This window comes from Chanodichthys erythropterus, chromosome 23, assembly GCF_024489055.1.
Source record: "Chanodichthys erythropterus isolate Z2021 chromosome 23, ASM2448905v1, whole genome shotgun sequence".
Classification (NCBI taxonomy): domain Eukaryota; kingdom Metazoa; phylum Chordata; class Actinopteri; order Cypriniformes; family Xenocyprididae; genus Chanodichthys; species Chanodichthys erythropterus.
The window spans coordinates 14,145,689-14,166,443 of record NC_090243.1 but is presented as its reverse complement, the minus strand read 5'-3'; the positions used below and the strand labels follow the sequence as shown (position 1 = coordinate 14,166,443).

The window sequence follows — 20,755 nt, the reverse complement described above, 5'->3', positions numbered from 1 at the left end:
GCCAAATACCTTCCTGTGCAGCCTTGGCAATGTCCACAATGTTGGTGACGTTAGGGGTGAGTTTGGCAAAGAACGGGATATGGACAGCCTGCCGAACCCACCGACAGATGTTCCGCACCAGCTCTGGATCCTGGTCAAATGGGTCAAGAAACCAACAAGCAAACTTAAAAAATGACAAAAGAGGCATGAGAAAACAAAACGACAGAACTTAAATTAACAGTTAGCATAAAAAAGACTTTGATTATAGCTTAAAAGTCATATTGTATTATACTTTTATAGTGCTTTGCATCCTATCTTGAGAGTCACCATTCACAGTGAATAAAATGACTAGTAAAGTTAGAATTTCTTCAGAAACTCATTTGGAATGAAATAAGCGAGAATATACATTTTTGGGTGAACTATTCCTTTAAAAGTTTAAATTCTGTCATAATTTTTCCCCTTTATGTTGTTCCAAACCTGTATGAGTTTCTTTCTTCTGTTGAACATATTATAAAGAATGCTGGTAACCAGACAATTGATGGTAGCCATGGACTACTTCCATAGTAGGAAAAAAAAAAAAAAATTCTATGGAAGTCGATGGCTACCGTCAACTGTCTGGTTACCAACATTCTTCAAAATATCTTCTTTTGTGTTCAACAGAAAAAAAGAAACTCATTAAGGTTTGGAACAACATAAGGGTTAGTAAATAATTACAGTATTTTCATTTTTGGGAGAACTATCTCTTTAAGTAATGGCACACTGACAGACCCAAGTCTCTGTGTGTGTGTGTGTGTGTGGGAGAGAGAGAGAGAGAGAGAGAGAGAGAGAGAGAGAGAGAGAGAGAGAAATACAAGCGAGTGATAGATGGAGAGGGGAGCCTGTAGTCGGTGGTGTGAGAGGGAGAGGGATCATAACAGTGTGAACTGCTGTTCCAGGAGGATTCATGCTTTATTAAGCTGCCCTGGTCTGTCAGTCTGTGCTGTTTAGTGAGAGAGAAAGACTGAGAGAGAGAGAGAGGGGGGGGGGGGGGGGGGGTATATATGAAGTTGGTTTGGTATATATGAATCACATTTGTCCCAATAATTTACATTTACACTAATACTTTTTATCAATGTAAAATCACAATTGCAACTTAGACAATTTTTAACAATCAAAGCACTGGAAGTCACTGGAATATTATCTGTAAGACTAGTCTGTATGAAAGGCTGTATCTTTAATTCAAATTATTCATCAGATACCAATGACAAAGAATGGTATGAGACCACTAGTGAAAACTGCATTAATTTTATGCATTGATTTAGTAAAATGTTTAACAAATAACTGAAAAGTTGAAATATCTTTATAAAATGTATAATAAAGCAATAAGCCCGAAGAAGCAGTGGTTTACAGTGAATTTAGAGCAGCTAAAAGACACGTCTGCTGGACGCAGAGTGCCTAAAACCCCCTTAGGTGTTCTAAATTCAATGTAAACCACTTCACACCGATTACTGTTTATATATATATATATATATATATATATATATATATATATATGTGTGTGTGTGTGTTTGTGTTTGTGTGTATACAACTATCGTGAAATATTACAAATAACTATACAAAATGTAATTGTACAAAATAACTTTTTAATTGTAATATATTTTAAAATGTTATTTATTTCTGTGAATTTTCAGTACCATTATTCCAGTCTTCAGTGTCACATGATCCTTCAGAATTCATTCTAATATGCTGATTCGATGCTGATGAAATATTTCTTCTTATTATCAAATGTTAAAAACTGTTGTGCTGCCTACTATTTTTGTACAAACCGTGCAACATTTTATTTCAGGATTCTTTGAGGAATGAACGTTCATAAGAACAGCATTTATTTGAAGTAGAAATATTTTGTAACATTATAAATGTCACTTTTGATCCATTTAATGCATCCTAGCTAAATAAGAGTATTAATTATTAACTTCTTTTCTAAACAAATGACATTTTTAATACGTATTAAATTCTATAATTGTTTTTATTCTTTGTTGTCTCGCTTTTTTGCATCCACTATCTTCATGTTACTGTTTGGCAGCGGATGCACCACTCTGGCTCTTTCCTCCAGGCCTCAGATAAAGACACTACTGCATTAAACCCTTTATATCTCTGTGAAGTAAAACAGACACGGTTTAATTCAAACAGCCAAAGTCTGATGTCAGATCAGTCGGGATGCTTTAAAAGACTGTAAACCCGACATGAAGCTTTCATTCAGTACAGCCTCAGCTCCCTCTCTCATCCCTGTCCTTCTCGGTCTCTCTTTTCTTTCACAGGAAATAGGTCTCTGTTTTGACATATCCAATAACTGTTGGCATATATTCCCTTGAGCAATGGGTCTGCCCGTCTCTATAAAGAAGTGTGATGTACAAGCTGTATGTGCAAAGCGAAGTTCTAAGGTCACTCCCTGCACAGGAAAAGGTTAGCATTTGATTTTTAAAACCATTAGCCAGAATTGATTTGTAAGAATACAGAAGCCCACAGAAAAACACATCTCCTCCTGACTATTTCCTTTCCATTTCTAAGGCATGCTGAGTGATTTTCAGTGTGGTACAAAACCGAATAGCGAACAAAAAAAAAATCGTTGTGAGATCTGCTGCGTCCTTGGGTGTGTGTTTTACCTGAGATACATGTGAAGTCGGGTTATTTGCACCTAAAAGTATTCGAAATCTATTTGAAAGGCACTGAAAGAGAAGGAACATGAAAGGTTACACCATTTAAGATGATAAACTCATTCCCAGATTTTTATTTTTATGAAAATATTGGATTTATGCACTTGACCCAGCCGTGAGCACCATCCACAGCAATTTGTCCTGATTTATTCAAGACTTAAACAGGGTATAAACAAGGCTGGAGTGTTAGGTTCAACCTGTCCACTCCGAGCCGTCTGCCAGAGCGGGAGAGGTAATATCTGAGCTCCCGAGAGATGTTTGATAGCGCTGACGGGTTGCTGGAGAGATTCATTGGTTGATATAGTGAATCCTAAACTCCAGGCGAAAGTGGTAAGAACAAAAGTGGCAATACAACACAGCAAAGAGGAAAGCAGAAAAAGACTACAAAGTTACATCGAAAAACTTGTAGGCAATGTACTGTATATGGGTAATGCTTTTCTTTAAGCAGATTTTAGGTTAAAATTTTAGATGAAATCTTATGTGGGAAAGTTCTTATATTAGGTTTTTTTTTTTCAATTGTTTGTCACCTTTTTGCCTACATATTTGTACTTTCACAAAAGATTCTTATCCATATGTATTCACACTTATAAAAATCGCATGATTGTCAGCATTCTGAAACAAAATAAGTTTGTACGAATAATAAAAAATGACAATTCAATACAAAGCTGATAAGCATTCATATTAATATTAAAAATTCATGATTTTCAACATTATTACGTTCCAAAGTAGTATTCATACCTATATAAAAAAATGTGCTAATGTCAAATATCAAATATCAACAGTACATACATCACCATTATAAATGAAGTTGGTTTTAATGTTTTTGAAATAAGGAGGTGTTTACACTACACTAATTCATCTAAAATCTGAAAAAAAAAAAAAACGTTTTATGCGTTTTGGCCATTCATTTAGATGACAACAATAAAAACGTTACTTCGTGAAAATGGTGACGTGTATTGCGTCTTCAGTCTATAGGCGTGTAGCGTTTCTTTACAAAGTGACATTGCCAACTACTGGCCTGGCAGCATAATACAGCATTTTTACTCATTTGCACAGATCTGTGTGAACGGGGATCATTTTGACTAGTGATCGACCGATGTATCGGTTTTGTAATATCGGATTCGCCGATTTACGGCGCCATCTTGTGGCCGTTTTGAGACTTCCTCCGTCTGAGGAGATCAGTCAACAACAACTCAGTGCACAGGTAAAGTATATGTTCTACTTGGTTTGCTTTAATTAATCAACTTTATTTAACATAACAGACATGCACAAATGAGATCTGAGACATAAATTCCTGATATAGTTAATTTATGCAACTTGTTTCTAAACAATTGAGACAAACTCATTGAGTCATGTAGTGTAATTCGTCATGTCCCAATAAAGACGTAACTTTACATGAATTAAATAAAACAGACGTGAATGAGTGCATGTTGAAAATAAAAGCGCTGAATTTAATTCTCTATCTGTTGTATTTGCTCACCATTAGTCTAGAAGAAAAAGTTCGTTCATATTGCTTAGCAACTGACGGATGATCAGGAGGCTTAAGCTTAACGTTAGATTAAATTTAGATCATAAAATGCCAACTGGCAAGTGCTGTTTAACTTTATTAGATTATATAATCATTTGATTTACTACATAACCATTATTTAGTTAATACAAATCTAAACAAATGCAGCTCTGTGGAAATTATTTAATATCTCCACACGCGATCGCGGTTGAGTAGCCCAATTTATAGTTTTGTGTAAATGCATAGATAAGTTACAGCACTTTGTCAGAAAGCATTTCATGATCTAGACCGACAAAACATAATAATTAATAAAACTAGTTGGAAAATGCAATGATGTATGCCGTTTTGTTTGTTACTTTCCTGACAATGTTATATATTCCAGCTAATATTACATTTACATTTTACATTATATTTACATTACTTTACTGAATACATATTATTCAGTAAAGTTTTTTTTTTTTTTTTGTATGCAAGGAGGGAGTGATTGTTATAAATAAAATGGTTTGTTCAGCTCATTTGTGTTGTAATAATTGTCAAAAACAGAAGTATAACAGTTAATATATATCGGTTCTGCATATCGGTTATCGGGTACATAAACATGCAAATAATCGGTATCGGTATCGGTTATAAAAAATCAATATCGGTCGATCACTAATTTTGACAACATTGTCGTCTGTACACAAGAAACGCAAAGGAAAACTTACTTCGAAAATACAGTAAAAATAGTAATATTACAATATATATTTGCAATTCAAAATAAGGCTTTTCTATTTTAATATATTTAAAAATGTAATTTATTCCTGTAATGGCAAAGCTAAAATTTACTCAAGTCTTCAGTGTCACAACATTTTATTTAGTGCTCAAAATTTCAGGCCCTATCATACACCCGGCGCAATGCGATGCCAGGTGCGACGCAAGTGTTTTTTGCTAGTTTCAGCCCGACGCAGTTATCATTTTCACATCCAGCGCCCACGTTGTTTAAATAGCAAATGCAGTCGTGCCCATCTGTTCGCCCATGGGCGTGCTGGTCTGAAAACAAGGCGTGTTCAGGGGCATTGCTATTTTGAGGGAATTGAAAACGACTGCGCTATTGACCAACAAAAACTTGGTCTAAAGTCAATGGCGCCATTTTTTGTTGTTGTTGTTGCTGTTGTTGTTATTTAAAGGGCGTGCTAGTAATACTCGCCCATAGGTGGGTGCACAATGTGTGTACACTCTGCTTGTTACACACACAGGGACACACAGCACACAAACATTTAAAAAAAAAAAAAAAGGTTTACAACACTTTAACGTCGCACACGAGCAGATCTTTTTCCTCTCAGGAGAAGCTTTTAGTCTTTCCGCTCGCAAATTCCACCATGGTAAAGAATCCGCCATGGTAAAGGGAACGGGAGATGACAGTCTGGTTGGTTTATTGCACATTATGCCCAAAACACACCCATTACTCATTAAGAGACTACATACAACCCTTTTGGACCATTTTTTAGCAAAAGTGGATTGGGACACGCCCTAAGTGCATCTGCGCTATGCAAATCATGCACTTAGATTGTTAAAATAGGGCCCTTCAATTTGAAAACAGTTGCACTGCATAATATTATGATATCCAGAAATCTTTTTTTTTTAACATTATTTTGATCAATTTAATGCATCCTTGCTGACTAAAAGTATTAAAAACCTTTAAACAGTAGTGTATTCAAACAACTATTAAAAAAAAGCATGATTTTCAATATTACTATGAATATTCATACTAATATTTTCTGCAGTATATATTCTGAGCTGCCAGAGTGGCGTGTGGCTGATCGAGCCGTAACTGAGCCCTGCGTCCTGAGGGAACGGTTTCTACAAGCCGAACGGTGGTAGCATTTGAAGGAAACAACAACAACAGACTTACAGGAAGCTGGACAGGCCTTCCTCCCAAAGGGTCATGAGAAATTGCATTATGCCTGCCTCAGTACGAGGCACAGGGGTCATGGCCCGCAGCCAGACACCAGCCACCAAACAGATGCTGCCTGTAAGAACTCTGCTCTCGCACCGGAGACCGCCGCTCCCTTAGAGGGCTTTCCGTGACAGCTTATTACAGGCCAGATGGGGGTGAGAGCCGCTGTCTGTGGGCCAGGGAGTCTGGAGCAGGGACACTTTTCCCTCTAAGCAGTTTGCTGTACACAGTATTACATGCTTTGATGGAGAGAGAGCGCACCTGTGTAGCTGGGCTGCTTTCAGCAGAGAGTTTGTGACCCATCGCCGCATGGTTTCACATGGAGACAGGGATCGACAGCGATGCGTTCACTCGCATTTGAGACTAAAAATACAGGATTGGGACACTGTACAAATTGTGAATAAAAACAGAATGCAATGATGTGGAAGTTTCAAATTTCAATATTTTATTCAGAATACAATACAAATGGATGACATATCAAATGTTTAAACTGAGAAAATGTATCATTTTAAGGGTGAAAAATAAGCTGATTTTAAATTTCATGGCATCAACACATCTCAAAAAAGTTGGGACAAGGCCATGTTTACCACTGTGTGGCATCCCCTCTTCTTTTTATAACAGTCTGCAAACGTCTGGGGACTGAGGAGACAAGTTGCTCAAGGTTAGGAATAGGAATGTTGTCCCATTCTTGTCTAAAACAGGCTTCTAGTTGCTCAACTGTCTTAGGTCTGCTTTGTCGCATCTTCCTCTTTATAATGCACCAAATGTTTTCTATGGGTGAAAGATCTGGACTGCAGGCTGGCCATTTCAGTACCCGGATCCTTCTTCTATGCAGCCATGATGTTGTGATTGATGCAGTATGTGGTCTGGCATTGTCATGTTGGAAAATGCAAGGTCTTCCCTGAAAGAGACGATGTCTGGATGGGAGCATATGTTGTTCTAGAACTTGGATATACCTTTCAGCATTGATGGTGCCTTTCCAGATGTGTAAGCTGATCATGCCACACGCACTCATATAACCCCATACCATCAGAGATGCAGGCTTCTGAACTGAGCGCTGAACTTGGGTTGTCCTTGTCCTCTTTAGTCCGGATGACATGGCGTCCCAGTTTTCCAAAAAGAACTTCAAATTTTGATTTGTCTGACCACAGAACAGTTTTCCACTTTGCCACAGTCCATTTTAAATAAGCCTTGGCCCAGAGAAAACGCCTGCGCTTCTGGATCATGTTTAGATAAGGCTTCTTTTTTGACCTATAGAGTTTTAGCCGGCAACGGCGAATGGCACGGTGGATTGTGTTCACCGACAATGTTTTCTGGAAGTATTCCTGAGCCCATGTTGTGATTTCCTGTATGTGATGCAGTGCCGTCTAAGGGCCCGAAGATCACAGGCATCCAGTATGGTTTTCCGGCCTTGACCCTTACACACAGAGATTGCTCCAGATTCTCTGAATCTTTGGATGATATTATACACTGTAGATGATGATAACTTCAAACTCTTTGCAATTTTTCTCTGAGAAACTCCTTTCTGATATTGCTCTACTATTTTTCGCCGCAGCATTGGGGGAATTGGTGATCCTCTGCCCATCTTGACTTCTGAGAGACACTGCCACTCTGAGAGGCTCTTTTTATACCCAATCATGTTGCCAACTGACCTAATAAGTTGCAAATTGGTACTCCAGCTGTTCCTTATATGTACATTTAACTTTTCCGGCCTCTTATTGCTACCTGTCCCAATTTTTTTGGAACGTGTAGCTCTCATGAAATCGAAAGCCAATTTTTGGCATGACATTTCGAAATGTCTCACTTTCAACATTTGATATGTTATCTATATTCTATTGTGAATAAAATATAAGTTTATGAGATTTGTAAATTATTGCATTCCTTTTTTATTCAAAATTTATACAATACAGTGTCCCAACTTTTTTGGAATCGGCTTTGTATATCCCACCCACTAACAGGTGCCGTGATGAATCAGAGTTATTCACTTCACCTGTCAATGGTCATAATGTTATGCCTGATTGGTGTATATACAACACACATACAGTTTAAAGCACACCTATAAATAATTACATAGTTATTAAATACAGTTTAAAGCACAAATATTCAAAAACCTAGTGTACATTATATCTCCTTGCATTCCACAATATTTGAAAAAACACATTATTTGATCAATTTTCATTGCGCACTTTTAATCTTTTAATGCGCTAAAGTTTTTTTTTTTTTTTTTTTTTACTCGGAAGCACACGTGCTTCTTGGAAAAAAATAAGTGTCAATCCTGGCAGAGGTGCTTTTCATGGGCCTACAAGCGCAGCGGACCCACGGCCGTAGTCGTGAGCGTTTTAAAAAGGCGGCGTGCCTCGCAGACGGAGGGGGCAGCGAGCGGCGAGGAGTGCTTTCAGAACCGCTGAAGAGCATTCAGAGATGAAAATCGACTTGTGAGCTGCAATAAGGGCTGAGTGCATTGCATGGTGACTCCGGCAGCACTGATTTGGCAGGTGGCCGCGTGGTTAAGGGTGGGGGGGGGGGCTTGTATGAAATTAAAGGAGAGGGCGCGCTGAATTCTTTATATATTTTCTGTGCAGTCACTGCAGGGCAGGTTAAGCAGGGAACCGGAGCGCTTTTGCAACTGGAAGAGAAGGAGAGAGAAAAAGAGAGATGGAAAGAGGCTCGAAACCCCCTCAGGCTGTGAGGAGAGGGGGCGAATGGGCAGAGGGAAGGAATGCTGGGAGGAATGCAGGAATAATAGCAGCTTTACACCTGAAATTTTAATTTTACAGCGCAAGGTCACAGAAGGTGGGCACTCTCGTTAAGGGCTGCCGGGTCTCGCAGGAGGTATGATGGAAGTCGGGTGTCATTCGGCCCTGTTTGGTAGGCTCAAAATAGCTCTGGGAATGAGAGCCGGTTTTAATTTGCGAAACTGGGGAACTGTGTTGAAGGCAGAAGGTGAAAAAAAGATGAAATCCCGAAGGATGCTGAGTCAAACCTGAGTGAGAACTCCGTGACCTCTGAGATCTTTCCCTCACACATCTTTTCCTGTGATTACAAATTACTGAGAATGATTTGTGCGCACAGATAGCATTTAATTACTGACTAAAATATGTCAAAAATACTGAAGATGGGACAAAAATTTGAATCATTACAATAATTAAAACAAATTTAATTAAAGCATACTGTTGACAAAAATAACAAGAGAGTAATTACATCGCAACATATTACTGTAGCAATGCCTTGAAAATGTTTTATAAAAAATACATATATACAAAAATTTGATTATTTCAAATACTTTCAAGGATTAACCCACTGAGATGAACTGGTAAGCTGAATCGCTTTGCTAATGGGTTAATTAGCTTACCCAAATGCATCCTATACATTAAAATATTAAAATTTGTGTATTAATATGACATTACAAAATTATGGAGCCCCACACACAAATCACGATTCTGTGGGCACGAATAAAGAATTTGCTCCCACCACAATATAATTCACTTTATTATGTACCACCACACTGTATTGATTGTTCCCTCGTTGCCAGGATTTAACTATAATTAAAATGTGGCCACAAATAAAGTCATGGGAACAAATTCTTGATTCGGAACTTAATTTGTGGGCACAGTATCGATTTTTATTTCTGCATGTCATGTCCGTACACAATACTGACCAGGATATTTTCATCACAAGACAAAATGAATGACATTGCTTTTAAATTAAACTCGGTTTGCTGTTTTCCGTTTATTAATTTAACGCCATAAAATTTTGTGAATAAACTGCAATCTACAACGACGATTTTGCAGGAATTATAATCGGGCGCTATAAAATACTACCCATTAAACCAATGGGATCACTCGGGGGGATTCCTGGGGGGGATTTGAATTCTCACCACACTGGATCCCATTGTAGAGGACCGGAAAAAACTAAACATGTTAGTCTTTCTTTTGGGACATTGTGAAGCATCGCAGACGTCTACAACAACACACTATACGAGATGAAACGATCGATTCTAGTGTCCCGATGCCCATCGTAGTTTACAAATCACCACAACATTACGTCAAAAGGATCGTGCCAAAATCAGACTGATATAATATAGTCTGAACCCGGCATTAAACTGGTTCACGTTTTTTTTATTTTTTTTATTTTTTTTTTTCCAAAAATGCTGCGTGCATAGTGAATTTGCCCCTTAATGTTTAAAAAATTAATCAACAGTAAACTGGAATTACAAACATTAATGTTTAACATATGTAAACAAAAACATCTCTAATCTGCTCCAAGTTAAATGTTAAACAGCTTTGAGAAAATAGGGACCGTTTCATAGCAAAACAAACCGAAATGAGAGCAATCGAGAGAGAATATTAACATCCCATTAAAATCAAATTGTATCTCTTTTCATGCAGTCAGAAACAATGCTGAATTAATGTTTTTTTCCCTTCTTTTCCACAGGCAAGGAGAGTAGACGAGGTGCCAAACGGAGTGATTAAATGATATTGCGTCTCTTTAGTTCTCTTGGCAGATACCTGCCCTCGGGCTTTGATTAGCTCTTTGTCTTACAGCGGAAAATCTACAGCAAACCGAATGGATATGACTGAATTTACAGCCATGGTGGAAGGAAATAACTCTGTCTTTGTTTGGATGGAAAAGCTGGTTTATTTCCTGTAGTATAACACATAGTCAGGTGAACAGAATGAAGAGGTGCGGGCAAAGAGAAATTGTAAAACGCAGGGTCACGTACATCACCTCTGGGCTTAATTCATGTGACAGACTTTCACAGCCAGATTGTGTGTAACGACTTTGATGAAGAAACATTTTCCACCCGAAGGGAAAAAAAAGAAAAAAAAAACAGCGTGATCATGTTCAGGCAGAATGTACTGAAAGTACAATAGAAAAGGTGTTAAGGTGTTCTTGACTGATTTGAGAGCCTTAAAATTAACATATGTGAGGAATAGTTCAACCAAAAATAAAATCATTTACTCTCATGTCATTCCAAAGCCATTTTTTTCCCTTTCTTCTGGACATATTAAAAATAAAAAATAATGGTTGATGGGAAGATTCTAGCGAATAATAATTCAAATGTTGGTCTGTTTTGTCATTTCAAGAGTTTCAGGAGATCTGGTATTAAGCACACAAGCAATATGGGCAACTTTTATGATTTCACAGTGCTTTTTTTTAGCATTTTTGCCCCAATTCACATTCTCCTTATGGCGAATGGTAGCATGAACATTCTACAAAACATCTAATTTTATGTTCACGGAAGCAAGAATACTGTAAAAAGTAATACACTCTAGCTACTCAATAAAATTGAGGCAAAATATTACAAGCCATATGATTAATTAAATTCAACATAAGAATTGAGTTAGAATTAATCAAATTAATTCCTCAAATGTGTAAAATTAGCAAACACCATTACAAAAACCACAAACTGACATAAAAGGCAAAGAGTCAAAGTGCCCAACAAAATAAAACACCGATCACCATAACGATGACCAAACATACTCAATAAAATCAACATTTAAAACTCCACTAAATCTTGCGTTTCTCTTTCCTTCAGTAATTCTTCTTGTTATCATCAGGTGTCTTCAGTGTTGGCAATAAAATAATCAAGTGCTCTTAATTCATCTTTGACGTCTGTTATTCAGATATTTTGTTTAAATTTGACTTAAATTTGACTTGTTTTAAATGGTTGACATTTAAGCAATTAATTAAGCAGTTCTTTTTGTTTAATTTAATTAATAGTATTGCTTGTAATCTGTTGCCAAACTTTTGCGTAGTAGATACAGCATATTACTTTTTACAGTGTGTGGAATGACATGAGGGTGAGTAAATGATGACAGCATTTTCATTTTCCTTTAGTATAAGGGGGTTTCAAATTATTATAAGAACTTATTGACCAGTATAAAGTGTCTTGGGAAGTTTCATGCTGGTTTTGGTTTTGTTGGTTTATCAATGATAACAAGCTTAATCAACTTGTGCCAGACATCTGAAACCAGACCATACTAAAATGTAAGCTGGTCTAAACCAGTCTAACCAGGTTTTGTTCAGCAAGAATGGCAGAAAAATCTAAATGAAAAAAAGTTTTCATGTCACATTCTTGACCATGACAGGTACTGTTTCAGGCTTTCAAGATTTAAAGGATTAGTCCATGTCTTTCTTTCTTCAGTCGAAAAGAATTTTTTGATGAAAACATTCCAGGATTTTTTTTTCCATATAGTAGACTTCAATGGGCACCAAACAGTTGAAGGTCAAAATTAGTTTCACGAAATGTTCATCTTGAACTAGCTCTCATCTTCTTCTCTATTTGAATTCCAGCAGTGTAGACTAATAAGAAGTTTGAACTAATTGTTATATACTATTGAAATAGCATATTTTATATGACAATTAGTTCGAACTTTGACCTTTGCAGGGCAGTAATATACTTAGCAGTGTCTACATTGCTGGAATTCTAATAGAGAAGAAGAAGAAGAAGAGAGCTAGTTCAAGATGAGCATTTATTATATATATATATATATATATATATATATATATATATTTTTTTTTTTTTTTTTTTTTTTTTAAAGAAAATACGTGATTGTTTTTCTAGATAAAGTAATACCATTATTTGTCGTCTGGGATCGTGTAGAACAATTTGAAGCTGCAGTGAAACTAATTTTGACCTTCAACTGTTTGGTGCCCATTGAAGTCCACTATATGGAAAAATATCCTGGAATGTTTTCATCAAAACGTTAATTTCTTTTCAACTGAAGAAAGAAAGACATGGACATCTTGGATGACATGGGGGTGAGTAAATTATCAGGAAATGTTTATTTAATAGTGGACTAATCCTTTAAAGACTAAAAAAAACCCACATCTTTCATGTGGAAACAGAGGAACAACCAGATGTTTTCATTTATAGCTTTTAACAGCATGTTATTCTGTTTTACAACTATGCATCAGAAATTCAAACATAGCTTATGATATCACAAATAAAGTTCTCAACGGTGCAGAGATGCAATCTTTTTCTATCAAGTACATCAGTTGACAGGATGTTATTCCGCTTTTCACAGTTGCTGAGGGTGTAATCATAAGCAAAACTATAAACAATACGCTGCTTTTTTCTTCTGTAATAGGCACCATGCCCTGGTGTGAAACCCAAAAACAACAACAACAAAAATCCCACCTTAATCTCAATGGGCCAAGAACACAAACGCTACATTTGATTCAAATAAAGGAGTTATGTGCTTGAATGAAAATTGTTTACGAACCGCAAAAGAGATTATTTGTGGATTATTAAATTCAGCTAATTCTTCAGTTGAATATGATGTGATGGAAAAGTGTTATTAAAATGCTTTGACAGAACCAATGTTACGGTAAGTGGATACGCACTGATGCAGGTTCGGCAAAGTTGACAGCGTCTCATCAGCCATTCATAAGAGCTGAAATGCGCTCTGATTCGGAACGGTACGCATAGGAATGCACGTGTGACCGCACATGAATCTATACCTTATTAAAGAGGCCAAATCTAAATCTGCATCACATCAAAATCTATGGACCTGTGAAAGTCACATTGTAGGTTTGGACCAGCCTACACACCTAGACTACAGCCTAAACTGATATTTGGACACATCCAGTTCATGCCCATATCAGTATGATAGCTGAACTCAAGATCAAACAAGCTTCCAATCCAAAACCACATTAAAATCCCAATTGAGTTTCAAGTCACCATTTACAAATTGTAGCTCTTGTAGCAAGCTGTGTGACTTCTAAAGTAGCATTATAACCATCATGTGACCAATAAGCAGCTCAAATATACAAAAATATAGGTAACACACAAAGGTGCTAGCACTCCTCACAGAATCAACCTACTTTAATATTGGTGAATAAGGTGACAATATAGATTTGTATTTATCCACAGATCCACAGAACATGTCTAGATCCAAAAAATAAAACACAAAATGCACAAAACTGTGAGTGCAACATCTTTCCCAGCAGGCCTCATGCTCATGGTTTCCTAACACGCTTTCTCTCCCTGCTGAGTGACAGCAGACTTCAAATACCTCAGGGTACCAAACATCATCTGGCATAATAATCAACAATTATAGACAGAAAAAAACCCACAAAGCAAACCATTTGTACAATGTCATGTTTTTGGACATGGATAATGCTAATAATATTTTTTAGAAGTGGTACATGATGTATATGATACCGCCAAATACACATATACGTTGCTGTAAAATAAGACCCTAAAAGCATTTGCTGCCGTACCTCACAGCTGACGCCATCTCTGCATGGTGACTGTGTACAGTGGCTGTTGAATGTTGTATTTACCTGCCCACAGGCGAGCCCCATTCCCCTCTCCCCCATTCCATGAGGACATGATAGATTCAGCTCCAGGGCATCAGCGCCAGACTCCTGTGAGATGGATGCAGAAGCCTCAAATTATTTAAGTATAAATTCAATGCATTTCCAGCTTTGAATCACAATCAAGCTGTGGATGTTCATATGCAAACCAGGTTATATGCTACATACACAAAAACTAAACATAAATTGCACACACTGCCTGCATTATTTTAGCACCTGGTTGACTGAAGAAATCATGCAAATTAGCTAACCAAACACGGACCCAAAAAATATTTTGCACATCTCTCAGGCCTGTTCTAGTGCTTGATTGTGTAGAATTCAGCATTCAACAATTCAATTAGAATTCAGTGTGTTCTGGTTTACAGAAACTGTGGCGCATTACTCCATCTCAGTTTCAGATGGTTGGTGAATTACAAGCAGGTCTTTGAGTGGAAATTTGAGAACTTTAAAAGGATAGTTCACCCCATTTTTTCATCATTATCTAAGAGTTGGGGTTGTTTTAGGCCCATAGACTTTCATTGTATGGACAAAAAGAGTTAAAACCTCTCCATCTGTATATAAGAAAGCAAGCAAACATTTTGCAAGCAAGCAAAAATGACAGAATTTTTGGGTGAGCTACCCTTCAAGGCACATGGTTCTTTAGAAAATGATCTACTGGGCCTGATGTATCCACTGTAGGAGGGCTTTGTTGTGTTCATGGACGCCAAACCAATCTGTAAAAACTATAATGAAACATTAAAGTGATAGTTCTCCCAAAAATAACAATTTTATCACATTTACTTACCCTCAAGTTGTTCAAAACCTGTATGACAGTAGCCATCGACTTCCATGGTATTTTTTTCCTACTATGGAAGTTAGTGGCTACCGTCTGGTTACCAATATTCTTCAAAATGTCTTCTTTTGTGTTAAAAAAAATAAATAAATATAATTAAAATATAAAATAAAATAAACTCATACAGGTTTGGAACAACTTGAGGGTGAGTAAATGATGACAGAATTTTCATTTTTGGGTGAACTATGCCTTTTAAATGTTTAGTTAACTTCAGAATTAAAACGTCCTGATAATTTACTCACCCCCATGTCATCCAAGATGTCTTTCTGTCTTCAGTCGAAAAGAAATTAAGGTTTTTGAGGAAAACATTCCAGGATTTTTCTCCATATATTGGACTTCATTGGGGTACAATGGGTTTGAAAACATTCCAGGATTTTTCTCCATATAGTACACTTCACTGGGGTACAATGGGTTTGAAGGTCCAAATTTTTCAGTGCAGCTTCAAAGGGCTCTACACGATCCCAGCCGAGGAATAAGGGTCTAGCAAAACGATCAGTCAAAAGTATATACATTTTTATTTTATTTTTTTTTTTTAGAAAATGACCAATCATTTTGCTAGATAAGACCCTTATTCCTTGGCTAGGATCATGTAGAGCCCTTTGAAGCTGCACTGAAAAATGTGGACCTTCAACCCATTGTACCCCATTGAAGTCCACTATATGGAGAAAAATCCTTGAATATTTTCCTCAAAAACCTTAATTTCTTTTCGACTGAAGAAAGAAAGACATAAACATCTTGGATGACATGGGGGTGAGTAAATTATCAGGAAATTTTAATTCTGAAGTTAACTAATCCTTTAAGAACCAATTTACACACCCAACAGAGGGAGACATTTTTTTTTTTCAATGCACGTTAGGTACAGCAAAGCTTTTCTTTTAAATAACCTTTATTTTAAGTGTACAGAGCATAACTAATCACATATACAGTCCTTCCACAATGTACTTTCAAATAATCTTTCCATGCAATCTAAGTCTATTCACCATGCAACAGCAAAGCCAAACACAAAAGACGCACACGCACAAGCTAATAAAGAGTATAACTAAAAAACAAACAATTTTATTGTTTATCAGACTCAAGCAGATGCAAACAATGAGCGAAGCAAATCAACGCTGACTGAGACATTGGCTCTAAAATAGATGAGAGTGGTGATAAGTGTTCCACACGGATGCACGAGAGACGAGCGAGCGGGCGGCGGGCGGCACGCAGACCGGGGTGGGGTGCGTAGCCGAGCCGAGTTTGACAGGCAATTACAGATCCACGGGGGCTTTAAACCACATCACATGGGGGATTTAAACAATTACAAAAAGCTCTACAAACCTGCCACAGCGACTCCATCTGTAGATTTATGATTTTCCGCAGACTGACAGCCATTAAAGGGGGAAAAGAATAAGCATTTTAGCCTTACAAAGTGCAGAGGACCATGAGGTGGGGTGATGCCATTTATCACTGTCAGCCGAGGGAACGGGACAAACCTGCCGCCCTTACAGGATTAGGCCCTAGATTTCATGGTCAATTAGGACCAAATACAGGTACAAAATGGACACAATGTGCCATGATCCCAAAGCCAATTATCAATAATGTTTAATTTCACCCTGTTTCTTTTAAGCCCTTTATAGAGAGAGGAATGGGAGGAGGAGGAGGAGGAGGAGGAGGGGGCAGGCTTTCCTTTTCGCCCTCCCGTCCAACAAAAGGGGTGACACGCACACAGTGAATTAAGTGCTATCATCTCTCATCACGGTAAGCTGCTTTCAGAGAGAGAGGCCAGCAAGACGACTGTTTGATATTGCAGGCTTAGCACTGAGAGAGAAGGGTTTAAAATAGATTTCAAATAAGCCAAAGGAAGCAAAAAACAACAACAAAACCGCTAAGAGCAGTTTTCTGGAGCACCGAGATCTCTCTTTTCTAGCTGTATGAATTGTGAAATACAAGTGTCTGTTCATGGAGAAATAAAGCCTTTGCATTCATAACTAGGAAAGAAAGTCGCAGACACAATGCCAAGGTGTCTGGATGGTTGCCAGGGCATTGGTATGTGGTTGCTAAGGTATTTAAAAGAGTCCACAGGGAAGTCTCTATATTCTGGTCTCTAGATTCAATGTAAGGAAGGAGCATTTGGAACATTTGATTCAGAACCTGTTGCATTTTTTCTCTTAGATCAGCTACTTATACTGTATATGAACACTCTCCGATCTGCCAAGGCAACTAGGTGGTCCAATTTCAAGCATGTTTTGGACTCAGCGTAACAAACAACCACACAATATTCCTAAAATGAGCCTCTTCCTTTAAAAATGACTCTTCGGGCTATATTGTTTTCCAGGCGCAGCCTTGATATCTCCTCGAACTGATAATTAAAAAAAGGTGATTAACAGAAAGAAATTGACATTAAGCCCACATTGCTTTTGCACATCTATCATCAATGCATCTATAAGTGTTATCTCAGAACATTCTGACCAATAAAGCACTATGTTATATATCAAAATATCATCTTATCAACTGATATCATCGGTCACAGTACTTTTTTGTGAGAATTTTAGGGGCATGCTCTACACAAAAAGAAGCTCTGGATCAAACCTGATGCTGTCTTTGACAAGGATTATCAACTCTAAAGCTGATAAGGACCACATTACCCATCGCTGTCATACTCCTTGGATCAGAACGTCTAGTTTGATCTCAGGGGTATTAGAGAGGAGCATAAGTGGAATAGGAACAGACTGTCTGGTGAAAATATGCACTCAAAAGTTGAGAGGAACGGCAACAAAAAAGAAACGGATGTTATAGATGTCCAGTCTAGTCTCATTAAATTGACTCACTACCAACTTAAGTAAACGGCTAGCATTAAATGTTCATTTGTAGCCACATGACAGAAGTTAGTTGAATTTGTTTTCTAGTCTTTCATAGGATGTCATCATAGAATGACACTATGCTAAAAGTGCTATAAGTAACTATTTTTTTGGGATACCATGCATAAAATGTCCCTACTCTCTGACAGATATCACTGAAATAGGTGTCCTGAGAAAACACATATCTCTGGGCTCAGTAAAAAAAAAAAAAAAAAAAATCAAGAGTGGAAGCGAAATTGTTTACAGTAACTTTAAGTTACAGAAAAAGGGTCTCCTAGAAACAGGGATGTGCACCATTCAGAACTGAACTGGGAATGCCTTTGCAATTCCAATTCACTTACTGAAATTATACTGATTTTAAATTGAGATAACAAACAGGGAGGAGAATTGAATGTAAGGAAGCTGAATAAAAATGAATTGAAACTGAAATTCAACACATTCGACAAACTTGAAAAAGCCCCTTCAAAAGCTTTCTGAAAGAAATTACAAATCTGTGACATTTGAAGGTTTATAGGCCTTACAGTAAGAACAACAGACAGACAGAATGATATATAGAACAACAGACGGATAGAATGATAAATAGAACAGCAGACAGACACAGAACGATAGATAAATATACACAGAAGGATGGATGGATATATAGGTGGATGGATGGATATATAGGTGGATGGATGGATGGATGGATGGATGGATGGATGGATGGATGGACAGATATATAGGTAGATGGATGAATGGATGGATGGATGGATGGATGATGGACGGACAGATATATAGGTAGGTGGATGAATGGATGGATGGATGGATGGATGGATGGATGGATGGACGGATGGAAGGACAGATAAACAGGTAGATTGATGGATGGGTGGACAGATATTTAGGTAGATGGATGGATGGATGGATAGATGGACAGATATATAGGTAGAAGGATGGATGGATGGATATATAGGTAGGTGGATGAATGGATGGATGGATGGATGGATGGATGGATGGATAGGAAAATGGATGGATGGATGGATGGACGGACGGATGGAAGGACAGATATATAGGTAGACTGATGGATGGGTGGACAGATATTTAGGTAGATGGATGGATAGATATATAGGTGGATGGATGGATGGATGGACAGATATATAGGTAGATTGATGGATGGGTGGACAGATATTTAGGTATATATATATATATATATATATGGATGGATAGATGGATGGATATATATATAGGTAGATGATTGATGGATGGATGGATGGATGGATATATAGGTAGATGATTGATGGATGGATGGATGGATGGATGAACGGACGGATATATAGGTAGATGGATGAATGGATGGATAACAGGATTATGTTATACTACCCTCATATTTGAGTAAGAGACACATGCAGCAGGTGCAGCCTGGAAAAACTTGGCTTTTGAGTGACAGCAATGAGGCTTTTATTAGTTTAAATTCACGCATTCAGAGATTCTGTAGCTATGACACTCACGAACAACCGCACATTGCACACTTATTATTGGGCCGGCTTTTAGCCATTTATCTGCAATCCACTGTTCCTTTTTCTTCTGCCAACTTTCAATTGGATAAAATAGGAACAGCTCACGGAGAGACTTTGACATTTATGAATTATAGCCTCAGGCACATCGTTATGATGTAATATTTCTCTCAAAGGCAGTGATTTTATGGAGGGGAAAGTAGCTGAGGAGAGGTGGCGGCTGCAAGTAGAATGGTTTACTTGAGACTGACACTTCTGTGAGGGGAAAAGAGAGAGAGTCTGGATGAGACAGAGAGACAGACAGAGAGAAAGAGAGATGGGCGTGCAAAGGAGGGAAAGAAGGAACAAAAAAAAACAACTTTTAAGTAGTATCCTTAGGCGAGGAACAGTGTTAAGTGTTCCCTTAGATTTCAAAGTGGGAATGAATGGTTGATTCTCTTTGAAAACGGAGTTGCCATGGCAACTGAGCCTTTATTTCATATTTGCTGGCACAGGTAGCTAAACAGCAGACGCGAGGAAGACGAGGCATTCAGACCACAGAGGACTTCGCCGACCACTAAAACCCAAGGCGGCAGACGTGGTCCAAAGACAAACGGTCTTTCACCACTTCATATCTCCCGCTCATCCTTTTCTCGTTTCATCTCTGACAACAGATCAATGCTTTCACTTTCATCCAGTATAGGTAAAAGAGCAAGACTTTCAAATCAGTCCTATGCTCATTTTGTTGTTGTTTTTTTTCAAGCTTAAAGTGTGAAGTGTGGTGTGACATGCAGCCTTACCCTGAAGCGATGTTCTCACCATGCTTTACATCATGTGCTTGCCTTATGAATACACAATATGCAAAATGTACCTGGGCTCCAGTGACGGGGGATGTCAAGCGAATACATAATGACAGTAATATGGAGGGGGGGTGGAGAGACAGAAAATACCAGATGTCCATCTTTGCTGTTAGTAAAAGAGGGTTTTGGGCGGGTTTGACAGGCCGGTTTAATGAGGTGAGAGAGAAGATAGGACGATGCGTCGATGTAATCGATAGCAGAATTAACACATTGACACGCGGACTGTTTACTTTCAGCCATTTTCTCTGCACAATTAAGCGCCTGAGATCTGCAAGTCAACTATGATTAATCCCGGGGTCACTCCACTGTCTCCCTCCATT

At 37.8% G+C, this 20,755-nt stretch overlaps 1 protein-coding gene across 11 annotated transcripts in view; it reads right to left on the bottom strand.

The window, feature by feature from the left end:
* dpyda.1 (dihydropyrimidine dehydrogenase a, tandem duplicate 1) overlaps nt 1-20,755 on the bottom strand; it is a 239,481-nt gene that overhangs the window by 66,104 nt on the left and 152,622 nt on the right. For 10 of the 11 annotated variants that reach the window (XM_067378763.1, XM_067378754.1, XM_067378755.1 and 7 more), the window contains 2 exons: nt 14,408-14,491; nt 10-130 (listed from right to left, as the gene is read on the bottom strand). In XM_067378763.1, coding sequence (XP_067234864.1) covers nt 10-130; nt 14,408-14,491 — 205 coding nt within the window. Of the gene's footprint in view, nt 1-9; nt 131-6,631; nt 6,755-14,407; nt 14,492-20,755 lie in introns of those variants that run through there. The other variant, XM_067378765.1, reaches the window with a different exon arrangement.